We start from the raw sequence: 18,241 nt of genomic DNA on the forward strand, positions 1-18,241 counted from the left end.
GATTTTATTTATAGATAAACAATTCAGTTTCAATTCGATTTAACATAGATGAACGGCTCAATTCAGTTTTAGATGAGAATTTTTTTTGCATTTTGAGGTTCGACGCATTTTTATCTTCAAACCGAACCACAAACACCCCTAGTGGACCAGCTGTACAATTGCAACACACCCAATATCGCAATAAAAAAACAGCATATTGGCAATATTTGTTAGAAATATCTAAACAATATCGGATAATCAAAATGAACCTCTATACTCACAGTACTAATTGAGAGACTTTGATCTTAGTTTTAACTTTCAGATATTTGTGTGGCTAAATTTATGACAGCCTCTCCAAGGTCAACAGAAAACATCTGGAAACATGAAACTATCTACATTCCAATCCCCAAAACTATAAACCAAATTTGCAATCAATTACACCATTAATTAAAATGAACCGTTTGTCTAGTTTATAACTTTCGCAGAGGTCTGGCACTAAAATCTCACAAATATTCACTCATGAATCCAGACCAAAAGAAGATGCATAAAACAGAAAACACACGGCTGCCGACTTGAAAACTGGGCAGAGCTTGCATATGTAATTAGTCCATTTCATCTGTTACCGATATCAATCTGATCAACCTCGTCCCCTGCCTCCAACTATATCAAGAGAAAAAACAAGATTAATAAGATGAGATAAGAAGTCCACTTGTAAACGTTTTTGTTTATAGTTTCTTTTCTTTTTTCACAAACATTTTTCTTGTTTATACTCTTTTCCATTTAAACCTTTTCCATTGATTTCTAACCTACTCCAAGTCAACTTTCAAGTCAAAGCTAAATTTTAGAAAACTGAAATACGGAAATAGTTTATGAAACCCCTCTATTTCGTTTGTAAAATTTGGCCCAAGTCTTCTTAGAGGTTGAAAAATTAAACGAAGAAAACATTGAATAGATAAGGGGCATAGCAAAGCAAAAGCAAAAGCAAAATTGTCATCAAATGGGGAAGCTAAAATAGCAAATTCAAGTTTCATAAATAACAAAGATTCAGTTTAGTTTTACCTCTGTTGGCACCAGGTTTCCCACCAGGGCCACCCTTTCCACGGCCGCCAGTAGAAGCTTTTGCACCATCATCAAAGCCTCGCCCCATTCCTTTAGCTGGTCTGCCACCAGGACCATCCTCACGCCCTCTTCCTCGTCCACGCCCTACACCCAGAGGTTTCCTATCTGAAAATTTGGTGTCAAAGCATCAGTTTCCTTACTTGTCAGAAACCAAGGGCAAAGGAGAAATTAATCTTGGTCTATAATAGCATAGTTTATCTAGACTCATTAGATGTTCTGGACAATCAAGAGTCCAATACATTCAAACATTGGCAAATTTTTTTAGTATTTTATGAGATGTCGAATGTCCATCTTTTTTCAGATTTACAACATGGATATTGTACAAGATTCCAAAAAGAAAAGATTTAAGAGTTAAGTTATTATTATTATTATTTTGGGAGAACTTCAAGAATTAATTGGTTTTACAGTTTCAAATTTCCTAAATGCAAAATACATTTTATCTTTTTACTTCATTTGACAATCATTATATAATATAAAATGCATAAACAGTATACCTGCACGGCTTTTGGTTTCTTCCTGAACTTTGTCAATAACCTGAAAAACAATACAAAATAAGTGAAATAGAACATTTCAGGAGTGCAAGTGTACACTCCCGTCCATGCGTGTATGAAAGAGATAATAACACTGAAACAGTTCATCAAAAACTAGAAAATTTACTATAGTTAGGGCAAATTACAAGACAGGAGTGATATAACTTAAATCACCAGAAAGAAAAAGAATAATTTTAACGATTTCATTAACCATCATGGGTTGACCTAGTGGTAAAAAGGGAAACGTAGCCTCAATAACTAACTAAAAAGTCATGTGTTCAATCCATGGTGGCCACCTATCTAGGAATTAATTTCCTACGAGTTTTCTTGACAACCAAATGTTGTAGGGTTAGGCGGGTTGTCCCGTGAGATTAGTTGAGATACGCGTAAGCTGGCTCAGACACTCACGGATATATATAAAAAAAAAAAGAACTGTTTTATTACATCACTTTTTGGTGGATACCGAGAAAATCACATTCACAAGTTAAAGATGATGACAAAGTTGTATGAATACAAGTCAAAGAAGAGAGGAAATAATATTAGAAACCAGAAATAAAAATGAGATGCGGCTGAGAAGTATGTGATTTGCCAGAAATGGAAAAAGAACTAAATTAAGCAACTGACTTTTTTGTTCAACAACCGCATGTTAGATGTAAGGTACTCTGATGCATCAAACATCACACAATTAAACAGTAAAAAAGCCAACAGTTTTCATGAATACCTCATCTGGAACTCGCAAATACTTGATTGTATTACCACGGATATAACATTCGGGCATTCGCCAAAACCGATCACCGTCCTGATATTTGATAATTGGAAAACATGGTCATTATAAGTTCAAACTCCTAGAGAAAGAAGAAAAACCCAAAAGAAAAAAAAACATCCATCAAATAGAAGCGCATTACTTTAGAAGTGCAGATGACTTCCCGAAGATGAATGTTCATCCATGTGTCACAATTAACCAAATGGCCATTGTAAGTCTCACCATTTTTCAATTCCACCAACTGTTGCAACACAGAAATTATACATTTTTAGAACAAGCACATAAACGGAGTCTAAAGTAGAAGTTCTTGACAACAGCCGGAATAGCTAAAGACAAAGCAAAGCCATATACCCACCATGTATCACTGTGATGGCACTAAAGATTTAGCCAAGCAAAAATAATCCAAAATAATAATGACAACAATAACCATAATAGAAGCTCCAGGGGATCAATTTGAAACGTATTATCCTACTTATCTGGATATCAAATTAATCGACACTTTAAAGTAGCAATCAAATGTGATACTCTCTCTTGAATATATCTAGGTGCATATAAGCTCTCCTGTGTATTAACAGAAAGACAACTGAAAGAAAGCCCTCACCATTGGGTGTCCTTGAGCAGTCTTTAGGAGGGAAAGAGGAAGCTGCAATAAAAGAGCACACCCATGAAGGGAAAAGAGGAAACAACAGGTGACAACCACGCATTTGAAGGAAATAATTCAACTTATCAGAGACATTAAATGAATAAACACTCTGAAGTTACACGAGCAAAATTAATCATGAACCAAAAGGAAAACAGGAACAGATGAAAAAACAAGTTCAGTAACATACCATCTTTAAAGATATGAAGCAGACACTAGAAGCAGATACTACCTGTAGAAAAAAAAACCTAAAGAACGTAAGTTCCCAGATGCTCATATTATAATATATATGTAACTATAGGAACTTATTAGTCTTTTGTCCTTTATTGTAATTCACTAGTCTTTACTTCGGGTTTCTAGGAATGCCCATATATATTGTATAGAACGAAGTAAGGGAATTATTTCATATTTCACTCTAACTACAACATGGTATCAAAGAAATCTAAAGTTTAGAACATTCATCTATTTGTTTATTCTTTAACGGCTACATTCCGTTAGGGTTTAGGTTTGATCACCAAGTACGAGTGGCCGTTTGTCCACACCGCTCACCTCAGAAGGAGCGCCCCCACCATCCGCCCCTATCTGAGTTCATCGCTCGCTGGAAAGAGCTGTACATGAGCTTCACGCACAGCCAGAAGACATTGCCTCATCCCTCAAACGTCGGTGCGTCAGAGTGCATGGGAGGTCCATTTTGTGCTGGGTTTGTCTCCATTTGTGTTTTCCTATTGGTTTATGCATTTGGTTCCTTTGAAATCTAATTAGGTGTGAAGACTTCAATTTCTTTCTTCCAAGACTTAGATTGAATTTTTACCTACATGCTTTAGTCTAGGCTAAAAATTCCACCTTTGCACCCTTAAACTTCACATTAAACTCTTAACCAAATGAGCATCCAAACTTAGTATAAATTCAATGGGTCTTTTATACTAATATGCTCTTATTCTCAATATCAACAATTTAAGAGATTTAGATCAATTCAACAAACTTAATGCCAAACTAACAAGTCAATAACTCCCACACTTGTCCTTAACAATCTTTAAGTAAGGTGAACAACACTTCATAGTTCTCTAAAGTCTCCAATCTTCCATTCAAACAATATGGTAACGGAAATTTCATGTCGAAACTAAATGGGTATTCACAAAACTTACTAAAATGACCCAAATCTTACTAAACACTTATCAAAGTAGCCTTAATTCTAATGGAGAGCACCCTAACGATCTTCTAACTTCGAAATGTAGCTTTCAACATCATGGACTATTCAATATTAGAGTATTCAAGAACTTTAGAAAAACCCAATAAAGTTACTCCAAACCCTACCAAAAACATAGCAAGGTACTCTTACCTAACTTCTAAATTCGAAATCAAGCATCCACCACTGTGGATTACCCAATGTTATCACTAAAGTTAGATGGGTACTCAAAATCCACTTTGAAGCTTAGAATATTATCCAAATTGTGTGAAAATGGCCAATTCAGGGCCTCTAAAGGCTAGACAATGAAATGTAATGGGTATTACAAAATCAAAGTCGAAACTAAATGGGCAGTCGAAACACTCCAAGAAATCCAACTAAGATAAGCAAATCATTACCCAAAACTCTATGACATCTTAATATTTCTCACCTTTGCTAATTACCAAAATGTTGACAAAAACCTGAATGAACCGGATGGACAGCAACTAAACGGCACCGCTACTGTGATAGGAACTAGTCATTTGAAGCTAAAGGCTAATGGGTAGTATAGATCTTCAAGAAAAACCCCACGAAACTCACCGAACAGCCCAAAACTAACCTCAACTTTCAGATTTGGCGAGGCAAGCGGTGGCAGAGGGTGGCGCAGCGCGACGAGATGGTTGTCGTCCGATGAGTCGAGCGGCGCAAATGGCGATCGGCAGGTGATGGCGTCGGCTGGAGGAGATAGGGAGACGGTGAGCGGAGGAGAGTGACGGAGAGATAGGGAGAGATGACGAAGAGAGGAGGGAGTCGTCGGTGGCTGGTCCTAGGGCGGACGGAAAGATTGAAAGATGAAGGGCAAGGGCTGATGCGCGGAGGAAGAGGAGAAAAAGAAGACTCTCATTTCTTTGCTTCTTTTTTTCTAATAATACTAAGAATGAGAAAGAGAAATGACCATAATGTCTCCACCTCCATATAAATCACAAATTCTCATTTTCATCGTTTTTGTAATGTTAAAAAAAATGACTTTAACCTTTATAAAATTTTAAATTGGATTCAAACTTATTTATCAGCTATCAAAATGCTAACTATTTATCAACATGAACTTAACTCATTTGACACTCACTTCGAGTTCAAATCTTCATCTCAGCAATTATGTGAGTTGGGACATGTTTTGATAATGTTTTTGTTTTTTATTTTCTGTTTTCTATTTCTTGTTTTCTACCTTTTAAAAGTAAGAAACATAAATATTTTTTTTATAATTGTTCTTGTTTTATGTTCTTGAAAAAAAATTAGAAACACATACAAGTTTGATAACTTTGGTGTTTTTCATTAAATATAGAAAAAGAAATCATCAAAAAGTTTATATAATCTATTACATACCCTATTCTATTACAGCCAAAGTGAAAGAAAATGAATATTTTAGGGAAAAAATGTTTTATGTTGTAAAATTGTAACTAGTTTTAAATGCAATAAAAATTAAAATTGAATTTAAGATAAAATATAAACAAATCTATATTGAATTTTTTAAATTTCAAAATTAAAAAAAAAATACATATTAGAAAGGGACATTTTTAAAAATAGCAAAATAAATTAAAATATTTACAAGGTATAGCAATTTTTTCGATTCTATCAATGATGGTCTTTTATCACTATAGCATATCAATATCAACCTGTGATAGAATTTGCTATAGGTTGTAAATATTTTGTAAAATTGGCTATTTTTGAAAATTTCCCTATTAAAAATTTGAAAAATAAAAATTTAAATTGATGTATAGAAAATAAATGAAATTCAAAAATTAAAGTAATATATAAATAATGATATTATAAAGAAATACAAGTAAGACAAATTAAATTAAAATTTGAAATTCAAAAACATAATTTACACCTATAAATTTTGAAAAGTGAAATTTAAATGGATATATAAAGGGATTTTTAATATATATAAAGAGCGGGTGGAACATCCATCAACAAGAAGGGAAAACACATGAGTTTTTAACCACGATGGGCAGTGTAGTGTTGTGAAGATCGAGCAATAGAACTATAATGACTAGGTTAATGTCGCTCAACATGTGATACAACAATGGGTAGGGTAGACCCACTAGGCTCAGAAGGTGGAACATCAGTAGGAGAAGGGTGGTGGTATGGATGATGACGATCCATGTGACGATGGTATGGGCAACCACACTCGCTCTCTAGTAGATGACATCATGCCTTTATCATTTGTATGTGAGTTGGGACATGTTGTCGCCTCAAACACACAATAATGAAACTTTATCTTAGGCAACAAATGAATTAGTAACTTAAAGCAAGTGTCAACCAAATTACAACCAACAATATTGGATACATGCATTGCACATGGACTGAAGCATGGACGTAATAATGAGTAACTGTGCTTTCACATCGATCATGTATTCCTCAACCTTCGACACACGATCGTCTAACAACGAAACACAATCATCTAACCTTTGAATCAAGTTATCAATGCTTCATAGATATGAATAGACAAATGGTTCACGTCTTGCTCCCTCCCTAAGGTTCACATCTTTATGAAGGGTCGCTTCCATCTTCAATCATTCTTCTACGATGCTCTTGGGGACCATTAACATTATGAGGAACCTCATTATGGTCATCATTCATAGTGGCAACCTGTGGTTACCTCCCACATCTACAGCTTGAAAAATTTTCTCTATCTCGTCGTCGGTTTCCTTGTCTCTCCTATCACCTTCAACATTCATTGGACGCTCCAAAGTATCTCTACTACTCAACGAGCTATTAGTTTCAAAGCTTTCGTCGTTCATACTAAGATCGAAGATGAGTCTATCTATTTGGTATCCCCAAACTCAATCTCAACATTAATAATGACAAAAATTTCTTTGACCTTATCTACATTAACAACCCAAACATATTAGTTAAATAGTTTCAATAAAGCCATATAATTTAATTATGCATAGAGTATACTTACATTTGGAGACTAAGAAATCTCTCTCTCCAATACATTGTAGGACACCAAGTAGGAACATGACTAATGCAATATATGGGGCACGATTACCTTACTCATTCTGTCACACCCCACCCCAAGCACCTGCTTGCTTGGTCTGAGATGTGGCGTGATGTCAACTGAAGTAAGCAGGTGCTCAAGGTGGGGTGTGACACCTGTAATCGACAATATTTCCTACTATTGATGCCAATGGAATCTCATATGTCCATACCTAACTAAGAAACAAAATATATTAAAAGTCAAATGGTTCAAGAAAGTAAACAATAAGAATCTTTGAACAATTGAATTTCAGCTGCACCTTTATGCATCTTCTTTCCTATCACTACAATCTTTATGTAGTATACTGGGTGATCTTTGTTGCATCATCATCATTTTCAAACTCCAAATTCTTATACTTTTTTTCCAAGCTATCGATGTGGAATGGAGTCATTGTAGATTACTTACCAAAGTACTTCATTTGAAGTTCAAGTGACGACTTCTCATCTCGATCAATTTGCATGGGGAATCGTCAAAAATCAATGAAAATCATCCTTAAAAAAAGTGATAGACTCTACTCCAACACAGATGCTCATCGAGCCATCTCTCTTCCTTTTCACTTCTCTCAATAACATATGATGGTCCATCGAACTACTGAATACCATGTCCATGTCTAAAAATTATCCAAAAACTATTCTCTTGAACATCTCTAACTAACATGTGGTCAACTTATTCAACATTATCTTGTTTGCATTTGCAATGTAAGCCAAGCTTGTTGCTTGCCCTAGAAATGCCACATGTATTTTGAAATGAGTTGTCATTTTAATTCAATCCTCCAAAGCATAAATAAAGATTCGATCAGTTATAGATCTTCAGGAAAAAACAACAGATCGACGATGTTTTTTGTCTCGCTAGAATATGTCTTACTAAAGTAAGTCTCGCTATCTCGCTAGGCTCGTTCATAAGTGTCTCCTTAGGTTGGCTCAAAAGTGTATCGCTAGGCACGTTTATAAGTATCTTGTTAGTCTCGTCCATAAGTGTCTCGCTAAACACCCTATATTTGTCTCGCTAGGATCATTCATAATTGTCTTGCTCATATATGTCTTAGTTTGTATCACTAGTATTACCATAACATTTCTCGCTCACACACAAAACCCTCAGCATTAGTCATCTTCAACTCAATCCTCCATAATGGAATTTAAAAAATCAAACAACCGACTATACGACAAGCAAATAAAAAAAACCCAAAACTCAATCTCAGACACAAACGACAAGAAGATTTAGCAGTTCAATGGTTTATTATATGTTATTAAGAGAAGTGAAGACGAAGAGAGGTGACTCGATGAGCTTTTGTGTTGGAGGAAAGAATGCCACTTTTTTAATGATGATTTTGATGGACATGGTAGACATGCACAGCGGAATAAGGATCAAACTTTACTCTAATTGCAACTAAACAAATTTAGTAATCAACATACATAATAACCCTATTTGAAATAAAGATAGAGTTAAAAGTAAAACTCACCTTTGATGCTTTTCTCTTATTGTAATCTCCTCATGAACAATTCACAATCTCCTCACAAACTTGAAGTCGAGACTACCACTGGTGTTGACCCACTATTCTCCAAACTTGGAACCAAGTTGTGAGACTCGAATGGTGGAGAAAATAGAAAGAGATGATATTTTTTGGAGGAACCTAACTTTTAGATCTTTTGTTGAGAGTAAAATAAAAAGAGTTATTGGTTTTATTTTGTAATTCACAATTGCAAAATTAATTCTTACCATTTTACAAATCCAAAAGTCCTTTCACATTTGCAAAAAAAAAAAAAAAAAAACAAACAAACTCTTTACAAGCAAACTACATGCAAGAGCTTTTCTATCTCATCACTTGTCATTCTTAGTGGGGTAGGTGGCTTGTACAATAAGCCAGTTGTATATCACATGCAAGTGATAAACTTGTCAAATCTCAACAAGTGTTATTATTTAAATTAGTCTAAGGACAATATGGTAATTTAACATTTAAATCAAATTCAAAGTTTGACTTTTTCAAGTCTAAAGTCAACATTTTGACTTTGTATCATTTTGTTTATCTTGACTAATTTTGATCTCTCGAACATGAATCCGCATTCATTTCTCTAAAATTAAAATCACATTTGAATATAAAATCGGTCAAAGTTTGACTTTTCAAAGTCAAAAGTTAACATTTTGACTTTTCACAACTTTGACCATTTCTATCAATTCTGAACTTCCGAATATGAATCCATATTCATATTTTTAAAATTTAAATCACATTTTAACATGAAGCTCTATCTTAAGCTTATAATCGACGACTATATCAAATATAGTTGTCAGTTTCTCTCTCTTTACATAATTCAAACAATTCGAATTATTCCATTATAATGTTCTAATTTGATTCCTTGTGAGCTAGTGGGAAAACCTAATAGACCTATATATCATAGGCTCTAACGATATGAGATTAACTGGCTAAAGTCTTTTAGACCAAGTTAATCAACGTTCGTTAACTAACGGATCATTCCACTAAAGTCTCGCAGTTGCAGTCTCTCACTATAGATATTTGTGTCCATGTGATATAACCATGATAAGTAAGTTCATTCTTTATAGGTTGTTTGTAACCTTGGAAGTCCAGGGGCAAACACAGGGAATTTCAATCAAACCTTGGCTATAAAGCTCACTTCTCATCTAGACGATATACAATAATTATATAGTATAAATTAAAAGTATGTCTAAGTACTAAACCTAATATCTACATTAGAGATTCTGTAAAAGATGACATAAAAAGGTAAGAAGGCCGGGAATGAACTAACTTGTGTTAAGAAAGTGTGAAGGAAAGTCTCCACATTCTAGGTGATTAAGTCATTCGATAGGCCTTAATGCGATAAAGATCAGTTAACTATCTTTTAATTAAGGTGAACATTTCTCAGTGCCTTAAACACCACACTTGCTCGCCTCTAAAGATGCAAATGATAAAGCTTAGTTAAGCGATAGCTATCTAGAAGTTGTTACTTATAAACTCATATTACCTCTCTTTTAAGGGTGACAACCTCTCGACGCCAAGTTACCACACTTGTTCTCCTTTCGAAACACAAATGATGGAGGCTAAATCGCCAAGATGGAGTTTATTGTCAAACTACTTCTTGCGCACTTTAGCTATATCCTTGCTACTTACTTTCTTGAGTAGTTGGCGATAGACGCTGGCCAAGCGATGGAGTAAAGTTCAACTAACGCCATAAACCTTATATATTAGACTTCTTTCAAGAACTTATCACAAGCCTAAACTACTTATAACACTTTGACAGATGAATAGTGAAGACATGATGGATGGAAAAGACATAAACTTGCAATGTATTAAAAAATGTAGGCTTTTGACCACTGTCCAATATAAATTCATACATTATAATAAAATACAAAAATGAAAAATAAATAGATGAAAGTCGAGTCGCAGAATGCCTAAGCATTCCTTGGCTCTTTTACAAGTTAGGTGAAGAAAATGGTGGTTCTCTCTCTAGTTTTCTCTCTAAGCTTTCACTTACAAGATTGGTTGGAGAACAGGATGAAATGTTTTATAGAAAGCGAAAAGGCTAGTCTTTTTGCCGACTCCAATTGAGCTCTCTAGGTTTGATTTATTCGGACCAGACAAAGTTACTTGGTGTGGAAGGAGGCTTTATATAGGCTACTTTCGATGGAAAACTTCTATTCTTATGATATGTCAGCGCCTTCCAGCCTTGTCAAGTCACATCAACTCCAACTACCATTCTTGTCTGCTAGTGAATCCTTATTGCGTGATGATGTGGTTCCTCACTTAGGGATTTTAATCGCTAGACCTTAATGAACAAAGAGTTGCATGCTAACATAAGGTCACAATTAGTTTTAAATTAATTCACCTGGACCGTAGTGAATAATATTTCTAATTAGATTAGAAATATGATTTTTTTTTCTGTTTTAATAGGATTAAAATGATATCAATAAAAGATTAAATTTATAAAATATTTATCTATAAGGAACATTTGCCTAAGACAAGTTCTATCTAGGCTGGGGTACTTAAGCTAATGGTAATGAAACACGCCTACTTGGGAGCTGACCTGGAAGGTGAATTAGTCAAATATTTTATAAGCATGCAATACACGATTATATTTATCGAAGTGTTTAATGAAAAATAATCATATATTGTTAAAATATCCAATATAAGAGTTTTATTCGGCCAATTTAACAATAAACTTAGATAAATAATTAGGCAAAATTTCTAACTTAATTAATTTTAAGTAAAACCCTAAGTGGGAGGAAATGGAGTATATGATACTTCATTTTTCTTTTCACATTTCTAATTAAACATTCACACCGTGAGACTTATGCTTAACCTCGAGACACCTTTGCTTGTGTCCCCTATGGGTGATGCTTGTATATGTCAATAAAAAGGTGAATGAAGATAGTGTTTATAGTAAGTGGAAGAGGGATGTGTGTCAATAAATCCCGTGGTCTCTTCCATTAGTTTCTAGTAAATTCTCATGCTTAGCTTTGAGGCACCTTTGCTTGTGTCCCCCTACGGAAGGTGTTTGCATGAGATTTTACTCAAATTCCAAAAATTAATATGATTTCTTTAGTTTTTATTTCAATCAGCTTCTCTCTACGGATTATTTATTGGGACGGAACTCTAGAATCTAAAATGAAGAAGGGTTACACTTACGAGAAATTTTTAAGTAAGTTAATCATTTCTTGACTAAACAATAATGATCAACTATTATAGGAATAAGAGTTATTTATGTGTAATATTTAGCTGAGATTATCTCAATTCAGTGAAGGGATAATTAATCACCCTACGAAGGTTTTTATCCTACCTCAATGAAGCATATTTGCAAAATAGATATTGCTAAATTGATTGGTTTTCTAGATGGATAATGCTAGTATAACTAGTATAAATAAATTGTATGTTTTCAGCAATTTGATAATGATGAGTGCTATTTTAAATACGTTGGTTGTTGATAAACTTAATGACAATAATTATGCATATTGAAAAAATACTATCAACACTGTGCTAATTATCGATGACTTGCGACTTTTCCTAGTTGAGGAGTTCCCTCAAGTCCCGGCTGCTAATGCAATTGAAATTGTTCGAGAAGCACATGAACGTTAGGTCAAGACAAATGAAAAGGCCCAAGTATACATCTTGCCAAACTTATATGAAGTATTAGCCAAGACACTTTAACTAAACTCCTCTTGGGCCAAGAGAGGGTGTGACACCACATTGTTCAAGTCTTGAAATCTACCTTTAAGAAAACAATTTCTCTACTTACTCTATCTATAGAGAATGAGTAAATTCCTTCTTGTGTAGTTGTGTTTCCAACTCCATAATTAGTTGAATCCCCAAAATAGTAGGCCTATTGAGTCGAAGACATAAGTCATTCTCACTCATGCAAATCAAAGGATTGTCTTCATAGGCAGGAGTTCACAACTCACTCAGGATTCAAGTCAAGTCACCTATGGTCATCCTGGTGAAATATAGTCTCAACTAGTAATGATTTTAATAAGAGAGACTATTCATTTCATGGTTCGATCTTATACAAACTCTTTGTATAGAATACCTATTCTTTAAAGTCTCGACATGAATGATTATGATAAAATCATTCGTAACATTTTAGAACGATTGTAACAACTACAAAGTATGTCATATTCGTAGTGTCACCATGATAATGTATCCAACCTTATCCATCTACAACAGACCATTTAAGTTATCACTTAAACATGATCTACTTATATGTCTCCACATACATGTTTAAGTTACAAAAGATAACATTGGACGTTAATTTATTGTTTTTGTGGGTTAATGCAACTAAATGTCAAATAAAATAAAATATTTATTTTATTAGATAAATAAAATGTTTGTATAATATATACAATTATAAACTACAAGACCATAAGATTTAGGACAACAACTCCTATATATATATGAAAATTTGTTAATTTAAATCCAGACTTTTTGGATTGGATTGACTATTCCATGTTGAATCGATAATATTCATTTTTTGAACTCCAATTCTTGATTGGTACATTTTCATCCAACTCGAAGCCTTTGGGTTTATTTTGAGAGAGGAAACTTCAAAATGCATTATTTCGGATAATTTTCCGTTATTTTTTTTAAAAAAATTTCCACAAAGTTGAATCCATGATAGGGTTTTATTCAGGCATCCCTTGGATTGGATTGAGCTCCAGCGGCAGCTACAAACCCACTATAGTACTCCAAATTCCAATCGAATTTTTTTTTTAGATCCATTCGTGTTGTTTCTTTTCTCTTTCTCGATCTAGATTGCTAGAACCTGTTTAATCATTGTGATTTCTTCTTTATCTCTGTTAATACTGTGCTCTGCAGTCTGGAGAAGAAGTTGTCGGACTCCATCAGGGAGGAGGATGTTAATGTCCGCAATCTCTGTAGCTGAGCTGCAACGGTACTGGTTTCCACCTACCTCCACCTCATTTTTCCTCTTCTCCTTCTTCTGACTTGCTCATCATGTTTTTATTTGATTTTCATTATCAATTATAGTTTGGATGCATTGTGTTTTGATTTTATTTTACTGGGACTTATCGATTGTTTTGCTTGTTTTCTTTTTATGCGAATGGGAAGATTAGTTTTCCAACTCATGGAATTGGTCTAATTCTAAAAATTCAAATCACGACTCTCATAAATTCTTGATTTTTTTTTTTTCATTTCTTCGTTTGTGTTCTCATGTTTTTACCTGTATTTGCTGGGTTTTGGCAGGTTTTGGCGCTTAAATTGATCATATTATACCTCAAAAGAATGGTCTGTAAATATTCTACAAAATTTTTGAATATTTGTGTAGCCTCATTTTGTAAATCTCAGCAAATGCAGAAAGCTGAAGCTGTTATAATAGACGGCATACGGATAGGAGTTCTCCCGGATGTAGTGACTTATAATACATTGATTGATGGCTATTGTCGATTTAGTGGCATGGATGCTGCTTATTCTGTTCTTTATAGAATGAGGGAAGCTGGTATAAGCCCGGATGTTATTACATACAATTCTTTGATAGCTGGTGCAACTAGGAATTTCTCATTAGAACAATCCCTTGATCTGTTTGAAGAAATGCTTCAATCGGGTATCACTCCTGATATATGGAGTTACAACACTTTAATGCACTGTTTCTTCATATTAGGAAAGCCAGACGAAGCCTATAGAGTTTTCAAGGACATTATACTCAAGGACCTTTCTCCTCATCCGGTTACATTTAATACAATGATTAATGGCCTTTGTAAACATGGATATACAAGTAATGCTATTATGTTATTCAGAAATTTACAACGCCATGGATTCATTCCTCAATTAGTTACATATAATATTCTTATTAATGGTCTTTGCAAGGTGGATAGGTTGAGGGCTGCTATAAGGATGCTCAATGAGGCCATGGATTCGGGTCTTGAGCCTAATGCTGTAACATACACAACCTTGATGAAAAGCTGCTTTAGATCTAGGCAATATGAACGTGGATTTGAGATTTTTTCTAAGATGAAAAACAAAGGATATGCTTTTGATGGCTTTGCTTACTGCACAGTTTCTGGTGCTTTTCTTAAGTTAGGCCGGTTTGAAGAGGCAAAATTTTGTATGGAACAGATGATAAAGAATGATGTAGGAATTGATATTACTTTTTATAACACATTTATTAATTTGTACTGTAAAGAAGGTAAGTTAGAGGCTGCATATAAGTTGTTTGATGAGATAGAGCCTCGGGGACTAGAATGTGACGTCTACACACATTCTATAATCACTAATGGGCTGTGCAGGGTTGGTAATATTGAGGGGGCCATGCAACATTTGAATTGTGTGTATACAACAGGTTTTGCGTCAAACTTGGTAGCCTTAAATTGTCTAATCGACAGGTTGTGCAAGGCTGGACAAATTGACCGTGCAATTAGATTGTTTGAATCGATGGAAACAAGGGATTCTTTTACCTATACCTCCTTGGTGCACAATCTTTGCAAGGCAAGGAGGTTCCGCTGTGCGTCAAAGTTATTGATTTCATGTTCAAGAGATGGCATGAAGGTTCTTAAGGCTACACGACGTGCAGTTATTGATGGTCTTTGTTCTTCAGGATTTACAAGTGAAGCGAGGAAACTGAAATTCAAATTACGTTTGGCTCGACACTTTCGTTGATCATCTGGGTTTGAATATTGAACCAGATTATATAATTACTTCAACTCTGAAAATCAATTTATTCTGTTCGTGGGCAATGCAAGCATCAAGTACTATAAGGTAGACCTCTTTCTCCCTCCCTCAAATGAATGTACAGTTACTTACATTGTTAATCAGTCTTCTGTGGTTGACAATATCATTTCATTTGCACTCTTCAATATAACTAGTTACTTTTTCTCAATGTACTTTGAGCATTAACCTCTTTTTATTTCATCAACAAAAATTCTTGTTTTTGTTAAAAAAAAAAAGGAAGCTGACAAGAGCTTTAGCTCACATGTGTATGCTGAGGACCAAAAATTCCGTGGTTCAAACCTCTCTCCCCCATTTTTACTAAATATAAATGAAGAAAGAAAAGGAAGAGAAACTCGTTTGTATAACTAATTTGTTTGACATGAATCACTACCCTTCTGCTTGTTTATTTCTCTCTTTCTTTCTCTCTCTCTCTCTCTCAAATGAATACACAGTTATATACACTGTTATTCAGTCTTCTAGGACTTCGATTTTTGAATATCATTTGCGATTTGTACTCTTCTATATAGCTAGTTTGTTTGACTTAAATCACCTTTCTGCTGGTTTATTTTGGCACAAAATGCAACAATTATATTTATCTATCCATCTATCTATGTGTATATATATTTCTGTTCTATTGCCATGTGAAACTGTTGCTTTTCCTTATTCCCTGGGCCTGGATTTGCTTGTGTCAACTCTTTATTTCTGGTTAATGTGATGGCAGGATGTTTGAGACAGGCAGCACTCATCATCTGAAGAAATTAGACGAGAAAACCATGGGAGGACTAGCCAACTGTTCCGAATGATTGGCTACACATGGAAGCTGAAATACTTGCAAAGTGGGGGTTGCATCAGAGGCTTTAGCCTCGACAGAGGCTTTAGCCTCAACAGAGGCTGTCCTTGTTTAATATCGCCATTTTTGGATTGGTAAGTCTTTCAAATTTGTTATGGATTTTTGTAGATGTTAAAGTGTTGAAGTAAAGGTTCTTTTGTCTTTGATTTTTATCATAAGAAAGTTCAGCCTCACATTCACTACAAGAAAAAGGTTTTTCTATAGCCTTTTCCAAAATGGCCTATGGAATTGAAAAGAAAACATAAAAAGCACGCGGCAAAAAAAAACGGGGGGGGGGGGGGGGGGGGGGGGGGGCGGGATCTCATTCAACTTTCGTCATTCTTCAATTTTTTGTTTCTCTTTTCCCCTCCATTTTTTTTCTATTTTCTTACCGTCCTAAAAATTCTTGTTTTAGAGGACCTCTACATGTGTGAAGATGAGATTCCTCGCCTTCTGCATCAAATTTGGGTACAATAAGCTATGAAGATCCACGAAGGTGAATCTGATACCAGTGGTAGATAGAGGGTAGGGAACAATGGTGGATCTAATCTGGTGGCAGCAGCAAACTCTTAGCAATAGGAGACAAATGTAGATTTAGTAGAGGCTTAATGGAGGGAACAACTAGCAGGCGAAGCAGAGTGGGTCTGCGCAACAAATCTGGTACCAACCTACTGTTCTGGGTGGTAGAAGTTCTTCAAGCATCTTGGTTCTAAGCAGGGTTGGGAAAGGTTCTTCAAGTAGAGTGGTTCTGGGCAGCAAGTTCTTTGGTTTGAGTTTCACATAAAGAAAAAACTGTTTAGTTTCTTCTGAATCATTGTGTTGATTTGGTCCTTCGTATGAAAACAACAATTTGTGAACCTATCTCACATGGTGTGCTTTGTGTAGTCTAGAATTCATATAAGTATATTTCTTATTCATATTTAGTCAAAGGAATGTTACATATTTATATAGAGAATAAAATAAACTTTAGACACTATGTACAATTACAATAAAGGACATGATATAAATATAAATATATTTATCATAACACTTTCCCTCAAGCTGCAACAAATATGTTGATCATGTCCAGCTTGTTGCGCAGATAACTTATCCTTGCTCCATTTAAAGCTTTAGTTAGAATATCTCTCAATTGTTCTCCGGTCTTCACATATCCTGTGGACACCAACCCATCTTGGATTTTCTCACGAATGAAGTGACAATTCACCTCAATATGTTTAGTTCGTTCATGAAATACTAAATTAGATGCAATATGAAGTGCAATTTGATTATCACACCATAATTTAGCTGACACGGTAATATTGAAGCCTATCTCAGATAATAGTTGGTGAATCCATACTATTTCGCACATAGATTGTGCCATAGCTCTTGGATTTTCTCACGCAGATTGTGCCATACTATTTCACACATATTGTGGCATACTATTTCACACACAGATTGTGTCATACTATTTCACACTATTTCGCACACAGCTAATTCTTGGATTTTCTCACGAATGAAGTGACAATTCACCACAATATGTTTAGTTCGCTCATGAAATACTGAATTAGATGCAATATGAAGTGCAACTTGATTATTGCACTGTAATTTAGCTGACACAGTAATATTAAAGGCTATTTCAGATAATAGTTGGTGAATCCATACTATTTCGCACACAGATTGTGTCATAGCTCTATATTCTGACATAACACTCGAACGAGAACCAACATTTTGTTTCTTACTCTTCCATGATACTAAGTTTTCACCTACAAAGACACAATATCTAGAAGTTGATCTCTTATCCTCACGAGACCCCGCCCAATCAGCATCAGAAAAACATTCAACTCTCGTATGTCCATGATCTTTGTATAAGATCTCACGTCCAAGAGCAACTTTTAGATAATACAAAATCTGCTCTACTGTAGCCCAATGAAACCATTGTAGGGGAAGACATGAATTGACTTACAACACTTACAGAATAAGCAATGTTTGGTCGAGTCACTATTAAGTAGTTCAACTTTCTAACTAATCTCCTA

General features: G+C 34.8%; 2 protein-coding genes across 6 annotated transcripts; one reads left to right on the forward strand and one right to left on the reverse strand.

Moving 5' to 3' along the window:
* Positions 1-234: 234 nt before the first annotated feature.
* Positions 235-5,160, reverse strand: LOC101203991 (probable U6 snRNA-associated Sm-like protein LSm4). Of its 5 annotated transcripts, XM_031884695.1 has the most exons (9): positions 4,816-5,133; positions 4,648-4,718; positions 3,222-3,263; positions 2,993-3,034; positions 2,534-2,632; positions 2,350-2,427; positions 1,593-1,632; positions 1,039-1,203; positions 235-639 (listed from the first exon to the last, which is right to left on the reverse strand). In XM_031884695.1, exons 3-9 carry the CDS (start codon positions 3,222-3,224, stop codon positions 617-619), a joined length of 450 nt encoding a protein of 149 aa, XP_031740555.1. In that variant the 5' UTR covers positions 3,225-3,263; positions 4,648-4,718; positions 4,816-5,133; the 3' UTR covers positions 235-616. The 5 variants fall into 5 exon arrangements, with proteins under 5 accessions (XP_031740555.1, XP_011653886.2, XP_031740554.1 ...); XM_011655584.2 differs by lacking the exon at positions 4,648-4,718 and having other exon boundaries at positions 4,816-5,160; XM_031884694.1 differs by having other exon boundaries at positions 4,648-5,133.
* Positions 5,161-13,192: 8,032 nt separating this feature from the next.
* LOC101204499 (putative pentatricopeptide repeat-containing protein At4g17915) lies at positions 13,193-17,205 on the forward strand. The gene is made up of 4 exons (XM_031884700.1): positions 13,193-13,628; positions 13,940-15,448; positions 16,122-16,324; positions 16,645-17,205. Exon 2 carries the CDS (start codon positions 13,979-13,981, stop codon positions 15,347-15,349), a length of 1,371 nt encoding a protein of 456 aa, XP_031740560.1. The 5' UTR covers positions 13,193-13,628; positions 13,940-13,978; the 3' UTR covers positions 15,350-15,448; positions 16,122-16,324; positions 16,645-17,205.
* The last annotated feature ends 1,036 nt before the right edge of the window (positions 17,206-18,241 follow it).

Source organism: Cucumis sativus, chromosome 4 (assembly GCF_000004075.3).
Source record: "Cucumis sativus cultivar 9930 chromosome 4, Cucumber_9930_V3, whole genome shotgun sequence".
In the NCBI taxonomy this organism is placed as follows: domain Eukaryota; kingdom Viridiplantae; phylum Streptophyta; class Magnoliopsida; order Cucurbitales; family Cucurbitaceae; genus Cucumis; species Cucumis sativus.